This window comes from Macaca nemestrina, chromosome 2 (genome assembly GCF_043159975.1).
Source record: "Macaca nemestrina isolate mMacNem1 chromosome 2, mMacNem.hap1, whole genome shotgun sequence".
In the NCBI taxonomy this organism is placed as follows: Eukaryota; Metazoa; Chordata; class Mammalia; order Primates; family Cercopithecidae; genus Macaca; species Macaca nemestrina.
The window spans coordinates 151,193,898-151,214,896 of NC_092126.1; the positions used below are offsets into that span (position 1 = coordinate 151,193,898).

General features: G+C 37.5%; 1 protein-coding gene across 9 annotated transcripts in view; it reads left to right on the forward strand.

Moving 5' to 3' along the window:
* The window catches only part of LOC105477726 (peroxisome proliferator activated receptor gamma), a 148,857-nt gene that overhangs the window by 79,802 nt on the left and 48,056 nt on the right, over window positions 1–20,999 (forward strand). For 5 of the 9 annotated variants that reach the window (XM_011734390.2, XM_071092230.1, XM_011734389.3 and 2 more), the window contains 2 exons: window positions 13,325–13,552; window positions 14,921–15,090. In XM_011734390.2, coding sequence (XP_011732692.1) covers window positions 13,333–13,552; window positions 14,921–15,090 — 390 coding nt within the window. In that variant the 5' untranslated portion in view covers window positions 13,325–13,332. Of the gene's footprint in view, window positions 1–5,181; window positions 5,445–13,324; window positions 13,553–14,920; window positions 15,091–20,999 lie in introns of all 9 variants that reach the window. The other 4 variants (XM_011734386.3, XM_011734385.2, XM_011734387.3 and 1 more) reach the window with 1 other exon arrangement.

The window sequence follows — 20,999 nt, forward strand, 5'->3', positions numbered from 1 at the left end:
ACCAACCCCGCATACCTCAGCTAAATCTCACTTGGTCATGGTATATAATTCTTTTCATGCATTATTAAATTCAATTTGCTGATACTTTGTTAAAGTTTTCTGCATCTCTGTCCATGAGAGATTGGTCTATAGGGTTTATTTTCCTTGTAATGTCTGTTTTGTTTTAGTATTAGGGTAATTCTAGTCTCATTGAATGAGTTAGAAAGTATTCCCTCTGCTTTTATATTCTGAAAGAGATTTCAGAGAATTGGTATAATTTCTTCCTTAAATGTTTGGTAGAAATCACTTCCTTAAATGTTTGGTAGAAATCACTTCCTTAAATGGTTGGTGAACTCAGTCTGGTGCCTTCTGTTTCAGAAGGTTATTAGTTATTGATTCAATTTCATTAATAAATGTAGGCCTATTCCATTTGTCTAGTTCATCTTGTATGAGTTTTGGAAAATTAGGTCCTTCAAGGAATGAGTTCATTTCACCTAGATTATCAATTTGTGAGCATAGAGCCTATTATCCTTTAATGTCAGTGAGATCTGTAATGATACCCCTCTTTCATTTCTGAATAACTTTCGTTCATTCTTCATGTGCTACTTGTGTGTGCTAGACAAAGTAGAATTTCAACTAAACCAAAGCAACTGTTCAGCAGATTTAGCCTTAGTCCTAATTAGATTATTAGTAACATCTCCGTTTAGAAATGTGTGAAGGTACTTTTAGCAGAGGAACCAAGCTTGAGCTAGTTTAACCATAGTGAATTTTTGCTGAGGAAGCAGAAGAAATGGTTATATTGGTGAGGGCATAATCCTGTAATCTTTTCTGTGTCCTGATACCTCAGGACCAGTGTAAGCAAACTCCCTAGACAAGATGTGGTTCATGCAAGAGAAAATGTGCTTTTTAAAATGAACATGAGCCCAGCATAGTGACTCATGCCTGTAATCCCAACATTTTGGGAAGTTGAGGCGAGAGGATTGCTTGAGTCCAAGAGTTTGAGACCAGCCTTGGCAACATAATGAGACCTTGCCTCTACAAAAAAAAAAAAAAAAAAAAAATCAAAAAATTAGATGAACGTGGTGGTGAATGCCTGTGGTCCCAGCTACTTGGAAGGCTGAAGTGGGAGGATCTCTTGAGCACAGCGGGGTCGAGGCTTCAGTGAGCCATAATTGTGCCACTGCACTCCAACCTAGGTGACAGAGTGAGACCCTGCCTTAAAAAAGAATTATTATTTAAATAAAATATAATAATAAAAAACATGGTCTTTCTAATACTCTTTGTTGATCTGAATTTGAAAATTTTCTGTGAGACCTTCTGGCTTATTATAAAGAAATTTGTAGCTAAAGATACATATTGCAATGTTTCAATTTCAAAGCTATCAATGGGAAATCAAACCACAGAAACATCGAATTTGGTTTTGAATATAGTCTAAGTAGACAATAAAATGAAAATACATTTGTTTATATTGAAGAAGCAAATGACACACCAAAGAATTAATTTCTAATAGTTTTCTTTTTTTCTTTTTTCTTTTTTTTTTTTTTTTGAGACGGTGTCTTGTTCTTTGCCCAGGCTGGAGTGCGCTGGCATGAACTCGGCTCACTGCAACCTCCATCTCCTGGGTTCAGGTGATTCTTCTGCCTCAGTCTCCCAAGTAGACAGGACTACAGGCCTGCGCCACCGCGCCTGGCTAATGTTTGTATTTTTAGTAGAGACGGGATTTCACCATGTAGGCTAGGCTGGTCTCGAACTCCTGACCTCAGGTTGATCCTCCCACCTTGGCCTCCCAAAGTGCTGGAATAACAAGCGTGAGCCAGCACGCCCAGCCTCTAATCATTTTCTTAATTCATGGTGCCCAAAATAAAGGTTCTATATTCAGAGAAACCATGACAGAATTTAAACTCTAGCCCCAATACCTATTTGACATTGGGCAAATCACTTAACCTTTTTATGTCTAATATTTTTAATCTGTTAGGTGGTAATAATATTTGTGTATAACAACATAGGACTGTTTACAACAAGCACTTAATAATTGTTACCTATTGTTACTAAATTGTATTTCTGCTGATGGGTTCCAGAGTATTTTCCTCCTTCACTAAACAAAACTCAGGATACTATGTGAAGGAAAAGAAGTGAGTTTGTAGAATTTATTTTTTAAATGCTTGAGTCAAAAGGAGAGCCATTTGTTGTTCAAGTTTCAAAACTATTTTCTGATTTTCTTTTGTTTTACTTGAAACTACATTAAAATTATCTCCAGTTTTCCAGATGATTGCATGATAATCCCTTTTAAGAGGACGGTAACTCATGCAAGGAATAGACTTACTCCCTCTGTTAGGAGAAATCATGGAAAGATATTACAATTAAAAGATACTGAATTTTAGCTTAATTTTTACCTTTATCTAAATAACACTTGTACATAGCTACAGCTTTCAGTGAAGAAGAGATCCTCACAGTCCCACAGCTAAATCCCACTCCTCATAGGCAATGATTTTAACTCTTTCACATATTTCTTCTGGCATTTACCTTCCTACCTCTAGAATAACATACCTACACTATTGGCCAGGCATAGTGGCTCATGCCTGTAATCCCAACACTTTAGTAGGTCAAAGCGGGCAGATCACTTGAGCCCAGGAGTTTGAGATCAGCCTGGGCAACATGGTGAAACCTCGTCTGTACAGAAAATACAAATATTAGCCAGCGGTGGTGCTGCACGCCTGTGGTCCCAGCTACTCAGGAGGCTGAAGTCGGAGGATTGCTTGAGCCCAGGAGTTTGAGGCTACAGTGAGCTGTGATCACATTACAGCACGACAGCCTGGGCAACAGAGAGAGACCTTGTCTCAAAAATGATAATAATCATCATAGCATACTTATACTATTATTTTTAAAATTGTATTCTTATCCATTGACTTCTTACTGTGGAAGATAACAATTTAGTCCTTTTACTACCATACTTCCTTTTCCAAAACACATACTTCTCCCTCCCCTCCGTCTTCATAGTGTAATTACTTGTAATTTGAGGTTAAATCAGTTGTCTGTGCTTACATTGTAATAACTGAAAGTGCTACTTAAGGTTGAGCTAAGCAGTGTGCTATGATTCTGTTTCCTGTCCTGCTTAGCTATTTACTTTTTTGGAGTTAATTTTTTTTCACTTAGTCATTGCTCATTTTGTTGTCATTTCTTGCTATGTGCTCGTCACTAATTCATCCTCAAGCTCTCTGACAAAGTAATAAAAACTCCTCTCGAAGTGTCAAACATATCAGGCATTCTGGTTTCTCAGGTGATCCCACCTGGCCTTCTTCCTCCTGTGTTTTCTCTAGGCTGCTCTGCATCTGTCGCCTGGGACCACCTTTCACCCCTCTCCTGTGTTTCAGATCCTTTGTTTCCTGGTCCCATCTTTTCTCTTCCTTGGTTCTGGTGGGGAACTCTGGGAAAGAGTACATGGGAGGTAACTTTTCTGGACACCTTGTCTTTCTGAAAATGTCTTTACTCCCATACTTGATGGACGATTTGGCTGAGTCTAAAATTCTAAGTTGGAAATTCTTTTTTCTCTGAATTTTGGCAACATCGTTCTATTGATTTTCTAGCTTCTAGTGTTACTGTTGAGAAGTTCAATGTCATTCTGATCCTGATCCTTTCTATGGTACTTTTTTTTTTTTCCTGTCAGGAAGTACTTATGATCATCTCTACAGAAGGGGCATTAATCTTCACAGTGTTCCTTTTTGTGTGGTTTAAGAAATCCTTTCTCTCTTGGTTTTGTTACTGTTTTAACCAACATAAATCCTTGGTCTTAGTCATTCTAAAGTTAAAGAAAAACTGAGGAACAACTTAGGAATACATTTCAAGTACGTGTGATAAAAGGCAAATGTGCAGAGGATGATCACTGTATGTTTAAAAAATGGGATAAAAGAGATAGTTGCAAACTTTAACATAGGTTAGATCATCATTTCTCAAACTATATTCCATCACATATTAAACTCCTCAAATATTGCACACTGTGCTTTTTTCTCTGTTTTGTGTATTCTCGTGAACATTAGCCTGTTAGTTTAAGAAGTCTCACAGTAAACCTATTTAACCTTGCTTAACCTAGCATTGCCTAAATTTACTTGATCACCAGATTTTTTTTGTTTGTTTTTAGTTATTTTTAAAGGAACATTATTAACATATGTATAACACAGTTGGGGAAATGCCAGATAAGACATAGACTTTCCTGGCTGCTAAAGAGCAATTAAGCATTGGAATGAGTAACCAAGAGGAGCTGCGGACTCTCCTTTTCCAGAGGCCTTTAAAACAGGACATCTGTTTTAGGCGTAGTCCTGTTTAAACAATAGGGCTTTGCTGGCGGTTTTTCCTCTTCCTGTGCCCTAGTGGTAGTGTTGGAGGCTTTTAGCCCACCTTTTATATGACTGTAGTACTCTGGTAACTAGTGTGTACACAAGTTACTGTTATACTATTAATATTAATTCTCTTTATTGAGAACGTATTAAGTATCCAGCCCTATGGTAAGTGCTCTACATACATTATCTAATTTAATCCTCACAACAACTCTAGGAGGGAGATAATATTAATATCCTACAGATGGAGATTAGATATGAAAAGATCACTGAACTGCCAGCAATAGGGTTGGATTGGAACCTCGGGCATCTGACATGGGGCTGTGCCCATCCTTCTTCACCGTTAGTATTCAGAACAGCAAACGGCGCAAAGCAAACGAACACATAAAATTTGTATATCTGAACTTACTATGTAAAAATGAACCAAGATAATGCTTATTTTTATTAGACTATTCCCTAAACCTTTTGATTAATTCAGAGTCCATGACTTTTGTTAGAAACAAATTCTGTTACAGATTTAGTTCTTCTGCATTTTATTCTGTGATAATTTACCATCCAGGAAATGGTTCCTTACATGAGACTTTTTCCCTCATAAATTTGATTCCATTCATATGCATTCACTAAAGACCCCCCAAAGATAAATCTGGATCTCTGAAAAGTGGCAAAGGCTAAAAGTCCCATTTTCAGCATATTTACATGTAACAACTTGATAACGTGGCGCTGAGAATGCCAGGCTTAGAGGAGCCAAGCTGGGCTCCTGTCCAGTCAGCCTCTAGCTCACCAGGAAACCCTGAGCAGGTCACTTTGCCTCATTTTCTTTATCTATCAAATGAGAACTCAGATGATCTCAAAACAGCCTTTTCTGCTCTAGTGTTTCAGGATGATTCTTGTCTCTGGATGTCAGCTGTCATGATGGGAGAGGAATTAGTAAATTCCCAGGTCAGTTTACACTGCAGAGTGATCTTGGTCTGCATGAATCAGTAAGGATGGACTGGATAAACAAGTTGGAACCACAGTTATGAGTACCATGACATTAACCGGAAACAAATGAGAAGGGATTGAAAAATCAGCAGTTAAGTGTCTTTTAAGGCCATTTCCAACAAAACTACAAAGGACCTATGAAAGGCTTTTCAGGTACATACTCTTGTTGCCTAGCTGAACACGTTTCTCTAATAAAGCTTTCATTTGAGAGTTACTCTTCGTAGTACATCCGCTGTCTCCCTGCCTGCCTGGCACGTCATAGGTATTCAGTGAAGATTTGTTGGAACTGTTAAATAATTGTTTAATATAGAACTGGAAGATCAGGAAGAGATAATGTTTTTCTAACCAGTATTCAGTGTAAAGTCACAAGTGTGGGCTATGGAGCTTCAGACCATCTGGATTCAATGTCAGTTCTACTGCTTAGTAACTGTGTACTTTCAGACAAGTTACTTACTTCCAGGTCCATGCCTCAGTTTTCCCATCTTTAAGGTAAATTATAAGTGCACCTACTTCCTCGGGCTGGTTGTGAGGATTAAATGACACAATCCAGGCACAGTATTTGGTGTAGTACTTTGCACAGATTTAGTGTCCTGTTAGTATTAGCTAATGTAAATATGAAGAAGATACAACATTTTACCAGCTATTCTAATCATAGTTTTTCTTTTCTCTTCATAAGGGACAACATAAAACCCCAAAGGTAAAGCATATATTTCTGGTGTTCAATTTTATAATTTAGCATCTTTTGCAACCCACTTCCATGCTCCCAAATAATAATGCCTATCGGATTAAAGAAGTTACTTTATTTTTGCTTGAAATTGGTTGTATTTTTGTTGAACTACTTCATCCTTTGAGTATTGTGAAAAGTCTGCGCATTGACTATAACAGCATTTAAAGCCAAGTCTGAAGGTCTAAGATAACAGCACACATCCATGTCCTTGCTCACAAGTTCTGCCTAAAGACTTTTGCCTGCTTGAAACACTCTAAAGGTTGTGAAATTAATGGATATACCCCTGATGCAACACAATTCAGTGTCACCAGCTGGGGAGTTAAGACCCGTTCTTGTTACTGAGAAGGGTTGTTGTTCATGCAAATATTTTGTTCATTTGTTCTTTCATGGGTAATTGCACGGAGTAACAAAAAACACCTCCTCAACTTACAGCTTGGCAGAAACAGTAGCTTATGTTTTCTAGAGACAAAATTAGAAGCAGGCTTTCTGGACCCATCTCTAAGTCAAAATAAAATAAAATGTCTAGGGAACCACTGTGCCTCCCAGTAACTATGATCTATGGAATAATGTTGTTTAGGTCAAGGTGTCCCAGAGTAAAAGGGAAGGGAGAAGGGCAGGGGGGAAGGGGAGAAGTGTGTTTGGGCAATGTTTTCATAGAGATGAAAAGGCAAGCTGTTTTTCTTTCTTAGTTTGTCCTTTCAACTTAGAAAAATAAGAAAACCATCTAGGACCCCAACCTTCCTCTTGTAATCAGCAAAAGAGAAAAAACTGAATGTACGTCGTTGAGGGGGAACAGTTATGGCTTAAGTTGTATTTTATTGATAATGTTGAAGATTAACTTTTTTTGGAGGGAACTTAAGTCTTAACAAAACTAAACTGTTGAGAAAGTATTGTTATTTTTCCATCTTTAGTAGCAAAATGAAAATTTACTCTTCTGCATAAAATATGATCATCAATTGGCAAGAATTTGGTAAAAAAAAAAAAAAAAAAAAAAAAACCTGTGCGTAGAATATGCACATGGGAAAATAGAATAATTTGATGCTGTCCTTTTGCTCCAGACTGGAAATCTAATGGTGGAGATAGTTATCCAAATAATTATATCCGAGTTAAAAGCAGAGGTACAAAGTGCTGTGGGAACACAGAGAATGGAGTGTTTTTAAGTTGGAGGGTTCATAGATGGTTTCACGGAGAAAGTAACATTTGGACTGGGTTTTGAAAGACAAGCAGGCTTGTGGCATGAAGAGGTGAGGAGTAGGAAGAAGACACAGCAGCCTCGGTGACTAAAAGAGGCAGGGCATGTTGAACCTGGGCAGGTAGTATGATATGCCCAGCTGCCAGAGATGCCAAGAATGGGAGTGAGGTCTGGGATAACCAGAGGAAATAAAACTGAAAAAGTAAGTTAGGGCTGAGGCATAGAGGGCCTTGAATGCCGAGCTAAAAGGCCAGTGTTTCTCCTGCTTTTCCACCAGTATGCCCTTACTAGTAGAGGAGAGCAAAAACATACCATTCTTGGGTGGAGGAAGGGAGGAATGAATAGGTGGAGTATGGGGTATGTTTGGGGCAGTGAAAGTCTTCTGTGTGATCCTCTAATGAATGCATGATATTATGTCTTTGTCAAAACCCATAGTACTTGGCCGGGCATGGTGGCTCACACCTGTAATCCCAGCACTTTGGGAGGCAGAGGCGGGTAGATCGCTTGAGGTCAGGAGTTTAAGATCAGCGTGGCCAACATAGTGAAACCCCTTCTCTACTAAAAATACAAAAATTAGCTGGGCATGGTGGCACATGCCTGTAATCCCACCTACTCAGGAGGCTGAGGCAGGAGAACCATGTGAACCTGGGAGGTAGAGGTTGCAGTGAGCCAAAATCACGCCACTGCATTCCAGCCTGGGTGACAGAGCAAGACTCCACCAAAAAATAAATAAATAAATAAATAAAAAGTAGAACTATACAACACAAAGAGCAAACCCTAATGTAAACCATGGACTTTAGTAATAATGTGTCAATATTGGTTCATCAGTTGTAGCAGGTATACCACACTGTGCAAGGTGTTAGCAATAGGGGAAAACCATGTTTTGTAGAGAGGGGACAGGAGGTTGGGGAAGGGCTTTCATGAGACCTCTGTACTTTCTGCTCAATTTTTATGTAAACCTAAAACTGCTCTAACAAAAATAAAGGCTACTATGAAAAACAAAACAAAACAAAAAAACAGAAAACAGCATCCTTTTAGCCATGAGATGTACTACAAGTACAAAGTTTTCTAGGAATTTCATATAATATCTTTAAAAAATTACATGAACTTTTCCTTCTTTCCTTAACACAGAGAAGGCTATTTTGACATTTAAAATTTTCCCAGAATTTCCACAGTATAATACATAACCCCTAGGGATATGATTTTTGTAATAAGAAGCATGGCTTTGGCTGAGCACAGTGGCTTACGCCTATATTCCCAGAAGTTTGGGAGGCTGAGCCAGGAGGACCACTTGAACGCAGGAGTTTGAGACCAGCCTGGGCAACACAGTGAGATGCTGTCTCTTTAAAAGGGAGGAAGGGAAGGAGGGAGGGAGGGAGGGAGGGAGAAAGAGAGAAAAGAAGGAAGCATGGCTGTGATTGAAAGGGAGTCACTGAAGTTTTATGTTAAAAATGAAAGCAAAATTAAACCAGTAAAATCATGAGCAACCAATTTCTCTCCCACCCCAGATATTTTTGCATCCTTATTTTCTTTTCCCAGTATTCATACAGAAGCATATCCACTACCTTTAACTCACTTTGTCAGCCTTTATTCTGTATACAGAAAACTTTGCAATAGCATAGTGAGAAATAGGTGACAAACCCACCTTTGTGGATATTACAATGTAGACAAAGGAAATATACTTTAATATGAAAATAAGTTATACTAAGAAAAGTAGGTACAGAAATGAAAATTAAGCCTGCCAAGGAGACAGCAAAGTAAATGGAATGACCTGCGTTAAACAGGTTTGGATGAATTTTGAAATAAAGGACACTGTTGGATGGGTGCCCTGTCCTTAGGAGCACAGACTTTTCTCTGGGTGTCATTGAGTCCTAGAATGACCTTTAGCTATCACCAGTACAATTTCCCTTTTTGGTGTGCAGTGTTGACACTGAAACACAGATAACTTAAGGTTGTTTGGGTACTTATTTATGTAGATAGACATGTGAACCCATACAGTACCTAATTAGTCCTCTTGAAACCACAGACACACATTCACAGGACTAGTCTTGTTTATATTTTCAAGGCTTTTTTTTTTTTTTTTTTTTTGAGACAGAATTTCACTCTTGTTGCCTAGGCTGGGGTGCAATGGCACGATCTTGGCTCACCGCAGCCTCTGCCTCCTGAGTTCAAGCAATTCTCCTGCCTCAGCCTCCTGAGTAGCTGGGATTACAGGCATGCACTACCACGCCCAGCTAGTTTTGTATTTTTAGCAGAGATGGGGTTTCTCCATGTTGATCAGGCTGGTCTCAAACTCCTGACCTCAGATGATCCACCCTCTTTGGCCTCCCAAAGTGCGGGAATTACAGGCGGGAGCCCGGCCTCAAGGCATTTTTTCTTATGAAGATCACAGCTGAAATCTTCAATCTTCAGCTAATGCAAAAGTTTGCCTTTGGAGTGAATTTCTTGTCAATCTGCTTGTTAAGAAAAAGCAAGTGGTATTAAAGTGAGGACATTAAAATAAAATTGCTCCAAAAAATGATAAATAGATAAAAGAAAAAGGAAAAGCAAGAGGCCCATGTACACATACACAGAGGAGAGTGGCCCCTATTCCATAAGCCTGTTTCATCAATGAGAGAATCAAGAGGATACTACATATACAGAAGAGGGTTTCAGGGTTAGTCTTGAATTTGAATCTTCTACTTCCTAGCTAGAGGACTTTGGGCAATTCACTTTACTTCTTTGGTCCTAGCTTGGTTATCTATAAAGTGGGAATCATATTTCAGATTATGCGGAAGAAAATGTAGGATGTACCAGGCACATGGGAAGTGCTTGATCAATACCAGTTTGCTTCCCTCCTTCCCTGCCCCTTCTGCTAAAACTTCACAGCTATCTCATTAAGTCATCAACGTATTTAGTATTTAATAAATAAATATTTAACGAGCACCTACTATGAGACAAGCCCTTTGTTAGCCAATGGGGATATGACTGCAAACAAGAAAGATACACCTGTGATTTGAGGAGTCCTGGAGTTTATGAGCAGCTCCTTTCTGTCTCCAGTGTGAGCAGTCCTAAATTTACACAGCTCTCTACTGGTGTTTTTGACCACAGGGTTAACATTTAAAATACTTATCACTGCTTTTTGGTACCACTTTGAATAATGAACTGGTTTCAGGTAAACAGAGTCCAGGTACCTATTGCAGAAAGTTTTCCAGTCTACACACTCGGTGGCTCACAAGTTCACATGAAGTGAACCAAAAGAGTTTTGTTGCACTTACTGTGACAATAAATCATGTTTAGAAAAATGCATGTGGCATATATGATATTGGGCAGATGATTCATGAAACTTGCTATTCCATGGCCTTAGAATCTGTATAAGTATTTTTCCTTTTTTTTTTTTTTTTTTTTTTTTTTGAGACGGAGTCTCGCTCTGTCACCCAGGCTGGAGTACAGTGGCGCAATCTCCGCTCACTGCAAGCTCCGTCTCCCAGGTTCACGCCATTCTCCTGCCTCAGCCTCTCCGAGTAGCTGGGACTACAAGCGCCCACCACCACGCCTGGCTAATTTTTTTTTTTTTTTTTTTTTTTTTAGTAGAGACTGGGTTTCACCATGGTGTCAATCTCCTGACCTCGTGATCCACCCACCTCGGCCTCCCAAAGTGCTGGGATTACAAGCGTGAGCCACCACGCCCGGCCTTTCCTTTGTCTTTGATGTGTTTTCTTGTTTCTGTCTCTGTTTTGTTTTGTTTTTGTTTTGGGGGTGGTTTAAAATCCATGCTGGGCTAGAGTCTGATTTTGACACTCCCAGGTGTGATCAAATGTTTCCACAAATCTCTCTAACCTTTCTATTCTCAATGTGGGGAAAACTTTCTCCTCTTTAAGAAAAGGTGTATCCACAGAAAAGATAATTATTTGAGTAATATTTTATAGTACAGAAATAATAATTGAGTAATTTTCCCCTTAAAATTTTTTTATTTTTGTATTATTAAGAACAAAATTATTTTAGGATGCAAGTAAAGAAGAAGTTCATTTACCTATATTTAATTTGCCAACTTTTCTATTACACAAAAGCATATGAATACAAGTAGAATAGGAAAAATTTCATCCTAAAGAGAAAAATATTTTGGGCTTCTACTTTCAAGAGAGTAAAATTGTCCTGGAACCCTGTGCACACTTTAAAAACAATCATTAATAGATTGCATCAAACTAGAAACTTCTTCACAGCAAAGGAAATAATCAGTAAAGTGAAAAGTCAGCCTACAGAATAGGGAAATCTGTACATCTGATATGGAGTTATGGATTGCAAATTGTACATCTGATATGGAGTTAATATTCCAAAATATATAAGAAACTCAACAAACTCAATAGCAAGAAAACAAATAACCCAGTTAAAAAAATGATGAAGGACCTGAATATCCATTTCTAGAAAGAAGACATATAAGTGGCCAACAGATATATGAAAAGGTACTCACCATCACTAATCATCAGGGAAATGCAAATCAAAAACAGTGAGATATCATCTCACACCCATTAGAATGGGTGTTATCAAAAACACAGACGGTAAGAAGTGTTGGCAAGGATGTGGATAAGAGGGAACCCTTGCACACTGTTCACAGGAACATAAATTGGTATAGTCATCATGGAAAACAGAATGGACTGCCTCAAAAAATTAAAAATAGAACTAGCATATGATCCAGCAATCCTACTTCTGGGTATATATCCAAGTGAAATGGAATCAGGATGTTGAAGAGCTGTCTGCTCTCCCATGTTCACTACAGCATTATTTGCAATAGCCAAGATGTGAAATCAGCCTAAGTGTCAATGGATGAATGGATTTTTGAAAACACAGTATATATATGCATATATAATATATATATACACACATACGTATATACACATAAAGATATATATGTACACACACAGTAGAATATTATTCAACCTTAAAAAAAGAAGGAAATCCTGTCATTTGCAACAACAGAGATGAACCTAGAGGACATTATGCTAAGATAATTAAACTGGGTAGTGTTTGACACAGAAAGACAAATACCACATGATCTCACTTAACACGTGGAATCTAAAAAAGTCGAACTCATGAAAGCAGAGAGTAAAATGGTGTTTGCCAGGGGCTGGAGGGCGAGAGCAATGGGGAGATGTCAGCCAGAGTTTCAGTTATGCAGGATAAGTGCTGGAGACCTAAGTATAGGTCACCTTCAGCATGGTGACTGTAGTTGGTGATGCTGTATGGTATATTTGAAATTTGCTAAGACAGTAGATCTTAAGTGTTCTCACTGTACATATTCATACTCAAAAAGGTAACTGTCTGAAGTGATCTTGAGTATGATAAATCATTTCATAGTAAATACATGTATTAAAACATCACATTGAATACCTTAAGTTTTTGTGGGTGTGTGTGGTTTTTTGTTTTTTGTTTTGGTTTGGTTTGGTTGGGTTTGGGGTTTTCTTGAGATGGAGTCTTGCTCTGCCTCCTAGGCTGGAGTGCAGTGGTGTGATCTCGCCTCACTGCCACCTCTGCCTCCCAGGTTCAAGTGATTCTCCTGTCTCAGTCTCCCAAGTAGCTGGGATTACAGGCATGCTACCACACCCGGCCAATTTTTGTATTTTTAGTAGAGATGAGGTTTCGCCATGTTGACCAGGCTGGTCTGGAACTCCTGACCTCAGGTGATCCTCCTGCCTTGACCTCCCAAAGTGCTGGGATTACAGGTGTGAGCCACTGTGCCTGGCCTGTATACCTTAAGTTTAAAAATTTTTGTCTATTATACTTCAGTAAAACTGAACAAAATTTTAAATAACAGCAGTCATTAACAGACTCAATTGATGACCTTCTGTAGAAGATAATGAGAGCAGGACTGTTGGCAAGGCGTTTATATGGATACACTGTATGTGTCTGCACTGTTTCAGGATTCTCTTATTATGATACCTGGGTAAAGGGTGACTTCCTTTCTATCATAAAACAGCCTGGACAGCACTAAGAAGGTGGTTATGTTCTTTTCTCTTGTTGTGAGAGCCTAGATGAGATTACTTTGCCAAAGACTCTTTCATTTCTCTTTCTGAAACTCTGTGAGATTGTTGTGTTCTCTGGGACTTAACTTCACAGCTAGTCTATTTTTCCTTTCAGAAATTACCATGGTTGACACAGAGATGCCATTCTGGCCCACCAACTTTGGGATCAGCTCCGTGGATCTCTCCGTAATGGACGACCACTCCCACTCCTTTGACATCAAGCCCTTCACTACTGTTGACTTCTCCAGCATTTCTGCTCCACATTATGAAGACATTCCATTCACAAGAACAGATCCGATGGTTGCAGATTATAAGTATGACCTGAAACTTCAAGAGTACCAAAGTATGATGTTTATTTTCACTTTTCAGACTACTAAGACTGGAATTGGACTTATCTCTCAGTAACCCTGTAGTAAATAGTGCTCCAGACACTAGAATTCTAATAGAGAAGGCATTCACCATTCATTTATTCACCCATTTATCCATGAAATACTAGGTATCTACAAAATGCAAGAAAGGAAGCTGGCCCCAGGTCAATCTTGCCTTCTCCCACTCCTTCCTTCCTCTCTTCTTTCCTTTCTTGCTTACTTCTTTCTTAGGGACATTTTCTACTTTGATTACACTGCCAGTTGTATCTCAGGCTGAGTCCATCATCCAAACTTTGAATTCTTTTGGCCCCTTATAAGTTAATAAGTAACAATTCCAAGTCTCACCTTATATTATATAACTTATCTTCACTATATTACTGCCACTACAGTACATTTTTTCTGTTATGTCCTTTCAGAAGGTTATACTGAAACCTACTTTTGAGCACAAATTTGTTTTAACATTGTAGCCTATTGATAAATTTTCATGCCATTAACTAAATCAACATCAAAACATCAGACTCAAGAAAAACTAGTACTGTACTTTTTGAGATAAAATGTATTTCTGTGATGCTATTTCCTTGATTTTTATCATGTGTGGGCTGACATGCTGGTTTTCCAAAGCCACCACTATGTAATTGGCAATCATTACTTGACAAGTCAGAACTTCCTGTATTTCTAGTGGTTTTTTAAGATAAATAATATGCTTAGTTATATTTATCTGTGTGGTTTTCAGTTAGAGCCTAATATGGAAATTTAGTAGCCCTGAGCCTAACTAGTAAAAGGTAGGGCTTACTTCCATAAGTTCCGCCACACTCTGTCAAAGATTATTTCACAAACCACCTCTTTTGACTGAACACTAATGCTAACCTGGGCTCTTATTTTTCATGCATCTCTAGCTAGGCATACCATGACCTTTTCACAGCGGTATTCCTTCTGTAGTTCTTTTGCAAGAGTTGTTTCAAAGTACTTATAAAATGCAATATTTAAATAAAATGTATAATTTAATATTGTGATGAATACCAAAGACAGAACATTTCCTAGCAAAATAAGCTTCTTGGTGTCAAATCCTCTATGTTGTCTGTTAGAGCTGTAGTATTGCAGGGTACTGGGGGGGTCATAGAACCACAGACTTAATTCTCGTTCCCATTTTATATTTACAGGTGAGGCTTAGAGATGTTGTAACTTGCCTGTGATTACAAAGCCTTCTTTTTCTTGCCTTAACTCCAGTGTTTTTACACTAAAACAATACAAATATAGCATGAAGGTATACTTTGGTGGCTTGCCTTGTTGCCTTTTTAGGACTGTTTTCATGGGATAATTATCCTCTCACATACCATACACAGGTGCAATCAAAGTGGAGCCTGCTTCTCCACCTTATTATTCTGAGAAGACTCAGCTCTACAATAAGCCTCATGAAGAGCCTTCCAACTCCCTCATGGCAATCGAATGTCGTGTCTGCGGAGATAAAGCTTCTGGATTCCACTATGGAGTTCATGCTTGTGAAGGATGCAAGGTAATTTTTAAAAAATCTTCTTCAAAGAAATTGTTGAAACTTTATTATTTCATTTCAGCAGAACCCTTTTTTTAGGTGATACAATAATATGAATTTTTTTTCTTCATGGAAGAGTGTTTTCCTCTGTCCCCCAGACTGGAGTACAGTGGCGCTACCATAGCACACTGCAGCCTTGAGCTCCTGGGCTCAAGTGATCCTCCCACAGCCTCCCAAAGGATGATATAGTATTTGAAAGCCTAAGAAAGTGGATAAAAGTGGGGCTGCTTTGCCCCACGTTCCTTTCTCCAAATTGATTCTTTGAGACACTGATCTAGTTTAATCCTTGCATCTTGTGGATTTTTACAAAAAGGTGACTTCTCCAAGGTGTCATGGCAAGACAGTGATGATCTGGCACCAGGATGCAGATTTCCTGCATTCTCTAGTTGTTTGTTTTTTTCGCTATACCATGTAATATTGTATAGACACAAGATTTTACAGATTATTTATATATGCATATCTTTGAATCCCTAGAGCAATCCTGTAAGATTGGGCTTCTTTATGGCCACATTGCAGATGTAGAAATTACAGGTTGGTAAAACTTGCCAAAGTCATCCCTTAGTAAGTGGCAGACCTCAGATTAGACTCTGACTCCTTAGGTGGTGTTGGCTCTCAAAGCAGTGCCTCATGTTTCCTTATTCCAGCATCAATGTGAGCCACATACATGGACAGGCAAGGAGGTGTAACAGTGTGGGAAAGGAGATACTATTTATCATTATCTCTTTCCTTTGTGAAAAGGGTATTTTGGAAAATTCAGACATTTAGTAATTTATTGCTTAATTATTAAGAAAATATGTGAATCCACTCATTTTGATATGCAGTCTTTTAAGATAATTTTAATATACACAATGAAAAAATAGTACTAATTTATTATATACTCATTGCACAGAATAAACTTCATAAATATTTACTTTCTAAAATAAACACCTGCTTAGTTGAGCTTTTTATTCAACATAAAGATACAGAACAACAGTTAGGAAAGGTTTAGGACATTTTGGTTCCTAAATGGATGATGGACCAAAAAAGGAAACTGATTTTTATTGAATTCTTACTACGTGCCAAATACTGTATAAGGTAACATGTTCATACATCAGTATTTAACCACATCCTACCCAGGTTTTCTCATCTATAAAATGATTGTGCCTGAGTGTGGTGGCTCATGCCTGTAATCCCAACACTTTGGGAGGCCAAGGCAGGAGGATCACTTGAGCTCAGGGGTTCAAGACCAGTCTGGGCAGCATAGTGAGACCCCATCCCTCCAAAATTTTAAAAAATTAGCCAGGCATGGTGGCACATGCCTGTAGTCCTAGCTTCTTGGGAGGCCTGGGTAAGAGGATCACTTGATCCCAGGAGTTCAAGGCTGCAGTGAGCTATGGTCACACCTCTGCACTCCAGCCTGGGTCACAAAAGCAAGACCCTAACTCCTAATAAATAAATAAATAAATAAATAAATAAATAAATAAAATGACACTGAATTAGATGATCTGTAAAATCCCTTCAATTCAAACAGTTTTTACTCTAAAGGCAACCTAATACAGTGAAAAGGGAAAAACCAGAAGTCAGCTCTGCCACTTTCCAAGTCACTAGCCAGTCACATACACATTGTATCCCTCAGGCCCTCCATGTGTAAAATGACTTCATTAGATTGGCTACACAAGGTCTTATTCATCTCTAAGGTCTGTAATTTCAAAATGACACTTTGAAACACTCCTGGCAAGAGATGCTTTCATTTAAAACACTAAAACCCATTCATTCTGTAATTTAAACCAAGCTAAAATATTTATGACCTTTTATGAAATCATTGTATTAAGTCGATTATCTAAGATCTTGATGAGTAGTAAGAACATGTCATTTTATTGACTTAGATTTTTTATTGAGTGTTTTTGTAGTTTTATTGAGTTTTATTATTAGATTTAATGAGTTAGAGTTTATTTTTACTGAGTTAGATACCATTTTTGAGTGAGTAAATTGTTGCTAAATCCTGAGCCATATTTATCTGAAGAAACCATTCTGTTTTGGTCATGTTGATAATTTACAACTATAAATAAATAAAAACGGCATGATTGGTTTAAGTTTCCACAATAAGTTATTGTTTTTTATGGGCTAGTAAAGTACTTAGAAAACTAAAACCTTTACGCAAGTAGTTCCACCATAATCCTATTAGTCACAAATTTGTGGAAAGCTAACATTACTGAAAACAACTGAAAACAGAAAGACAGGAACATTGTCAGTAGTTGGTTATAGTGATAAATCTAAGTTCTGAGAGCACTAAAACTTAGAAGCAAGCAGGGAAGAAGAGTAGCAAAAAAGAGAAGAGAGAGGAGGAAATCCAGGTGCCTTCAAGTTAGGATTAGAAAGTAGAAGAAGGCAGAGAGGGAGAAAAAACACTTAATAAAACCTGAAGACTCTAGGGGAGTCCTTAACCTATCATGGATTAAAAAACAAACATAGAAGAAAACTAAGCATATTGTACACTAACCTGCAGTAATTTGCAAACCATCCAAAATGTGAATTCCAGAATTCCTAGACTAAAATGTAAAGAAAGTTTTACTCACTTGGAAAGGGAAAATAGACATCTACACGTTTTAAACGTAAGAATAAGAAAAATATTATTCTTGGAAAATTCAAACATTTAGTAATATACTATTTAATATAAAGAAAATGTGTGAATCCACTTATATTTTGATATGCAGTCTTTTAAAATAATTTTAATATACCCAATGAATAAAATAGCATTTATTATATATTCATTGCACAGAATAAATTGTTCGTAAATATTTACCTTATAAAATAAACCCTGCCTCAGCTGGGGTTTTTATTTGGTGTAAAGATATAGAACTGCAGTTGGGAAAGAATTAGGACATCTTGGTTCCTAAATGGATGATGGATTGAAAAAGGAAACTTTTTTTGAATTCTTATTCTGATTTTTATTGAATTCTTACTATGTACCAGATACTGTGTGAAATACATTTGCATATGTCATTATTTAGCTACATCCTACTCAGGTTTTCTCATCTATAAAATGATTCAGATGATATTGGTACGACGTGGTTACATAATGAAACAATATCATTTGGCTTCTTCAGGTATACATCAGCAGTTCCCAAAGTGTGGTCTGGGGCTTGGACCCTTTCAAGGCATCCATGCAGTTGAAACTATATTCATAATAATGATTTTTATTACTTTTTTCACTCTCATTCTCTCAGGAGTGTATGTGGAGTGTTCTGCAAGCTACATGATGTAGGATGATGACATAGCTCTGGTAGCTAATGGAATGTTTGCTTATATGTTCTTGTATATAATAATTTCTCAGTTGTAATTTCTAGTGTGATAAATGTCAGTAAAGATAGTCCACATAAACAAAAACTCTTTGGGATCTTCCATAATTTTAAAAAGAGTAAAAGGGTCTTGCGACCATAAAGCCTTCAGTCTCGTTCTGAAGAAATGCAGTTACTCATTCTTTGCTACTTTGAAACTAAACAAAATTATTGCTGCCACATTCTGAATACTGCTGCGTTAGACCAGTGGCTGTCACTCATCAAAGACATCTCCTTAGCTTATCACCAATACGCAATAAAAAGCCAGGAAAGTGAAATTAGCAAATGTGTTTAACTCATCTGCATGTATTTTCTGAGAGGTGTTTTGGCAGCTTCACATTTGCTATTACAGTAGAATGTGGGTTATATTCATAATTAAAATACAGTTGACCACAAAGCTGCAGGCTTATTTATGGATTGAAAAGAATAAACACAGCATAAAACAACTGTTGGTAGATCTTCCTAAACAATTTTACAGTGTAAATGGAACAGGTTTATATTAGTGATTCTTGCCAAAATTCAGTCAGACAGATGGGAATGAGTAGATTGGGTTTGAATTAAGGTGAAATAGTTACAGATTCTTGGGTGTGTTAATATTGCAAACTTATGTAAAATAAAACCTTTAGCAACTGAAACATATATATACTTTAGAGCTTGGAAAGCTATCATTTATTTGTTGTTTACATGTTGGACATATATTTTTTTCTTTGATAAGTTCCATCCTATTTTTTGTCTTTAGTGAAAGATCATTTTAGAACCATAGCCATACCAAAAGATACGGTAAATACAATCTACTGTACAATACAATGTAATCTACGTTTGTATTTCTGTATACAGAAGAATGCTGGATGCTTGTTAGCCACTTGTATGTCTATTCATCCCTACTTCAGAAAGAGTTTTAATTCTTCTCACCTGCCAGTTGTAGCTTATTAATCCAGCTTCCAGGGGCCAGAACGCTTCATGGGAAAGCCAAGTGCAAGCCTAGCACAGGGCTGTTAATTTCATTGTAAAATCAACAGTGCCATTCTGAGGTCTCATTGTCCCTGATGTTTTGTTAAAATTAAAGCAATTAAGGAGAGATCAAAGAAAATTTTTCAAATGATATGAAAAATAGGAATCACTTTCTAACAAACAAATGTGCAGACATTAGAGTAAATATATACACAAAATAATTTTCTGAAATGGTGACTGATGCATCTCCAACACACCACATCACAGACTTCCTGATCATCAGAAGAGTAAGTTGTTGAAAATGCATTGTTCTGTGGACTCTGAAATAATAAAGAAGAGTGTTATTAGAGTGTTTCTTCATCAGTAATATGAAGAAAATTTGGAGAAGCCGGCCTTGTTCTGTAAATCAATAAATAATTTTACAGAAAAGCACTCGATAATATCCTTACATCTACTTCTCTAGATTCCTTGAGTCAGATGACAAGAAAACACTTGGTTATCATGAACTCAGTGTAAAAAAGTAAAATCAAGTTCCAAGATGTATACTAGGATCTGTGTATTCAGTTCAAGATTTTATTTACATACACAGTGTATAATGTTTAGAATGCTTATTCATTGAAAGACCTTGAATCATCACAAAAAATGTGATATACTTTTGAAAGGCATCAGCTGAATCATGTCAGAAATTTCCATTATAAGAGTTAAACTTAATTCTCTTTTTTTTTTTTGAACATGTGTTAAAGATTTATTTAAAACACGTTAACAAGGAAAAAGCAGGATGGTAAATCTAGTTCAAAGAAGAACTTGCGGGACCAAGAATATATAGTCACTGAAAGAAAGAATCCTGAAATAAGATGCAAAATGGTTAATGTTCTACAGGGCAATAAAACCATAACCTTGAGGTTATCTTTTTATCATTATTATTATTATACTTTAAGTTCTAGGGTACATATGCACAACGTGCAGGTTTGTTACATATGTATACATGTGTCATGTTGATTTGCTGTAACCATCAACTCGTCGTTTACATTAGGTATTTCTCCTAATGCTATCTCTCCCCCAACACCCTGACAGGCCCCGGTGTGTGATGTTCCCCACCCTGTGTCCATGTGTTCTCATTGTACCACTCCCACCTATGAGTGAGAATGTGCAGTGTTTGATTTTCTGTCCTTGTGATAGTTTGCTTAGAATGATGGTTTCCAGCTTCATCCATGTCTCTGCAAAGGACATGAACTCATCCTTTTTTATGGCTGCATAGTATTCCATGGTGTATATGTGCCACATTTTCTTAATCCAGTCTATCATTGATGGACATTTGGGTTGGTTCCAAGTCTTTGCTATCGTGAATAGTGCTGCAATAAACATACGTGTGCATGTGTCTTTATAGCAGCATGATTTATAATCCTTTGGATATATGCCCAGTAATGGGATGGTTGGGTCAAATGGTATTTCTAGTTCTAGATCCTTGAGGAATTGCCACACTGTCTTCCACAATGGTTGAACTAATTTATACTCCCACCAACAGTATAAAAGCATTCCTGTTTCACCACATCCTCTCCAGCGTCTGTTTCCTGACTTTTTAATGATCGCCATTCTAACTGGTGT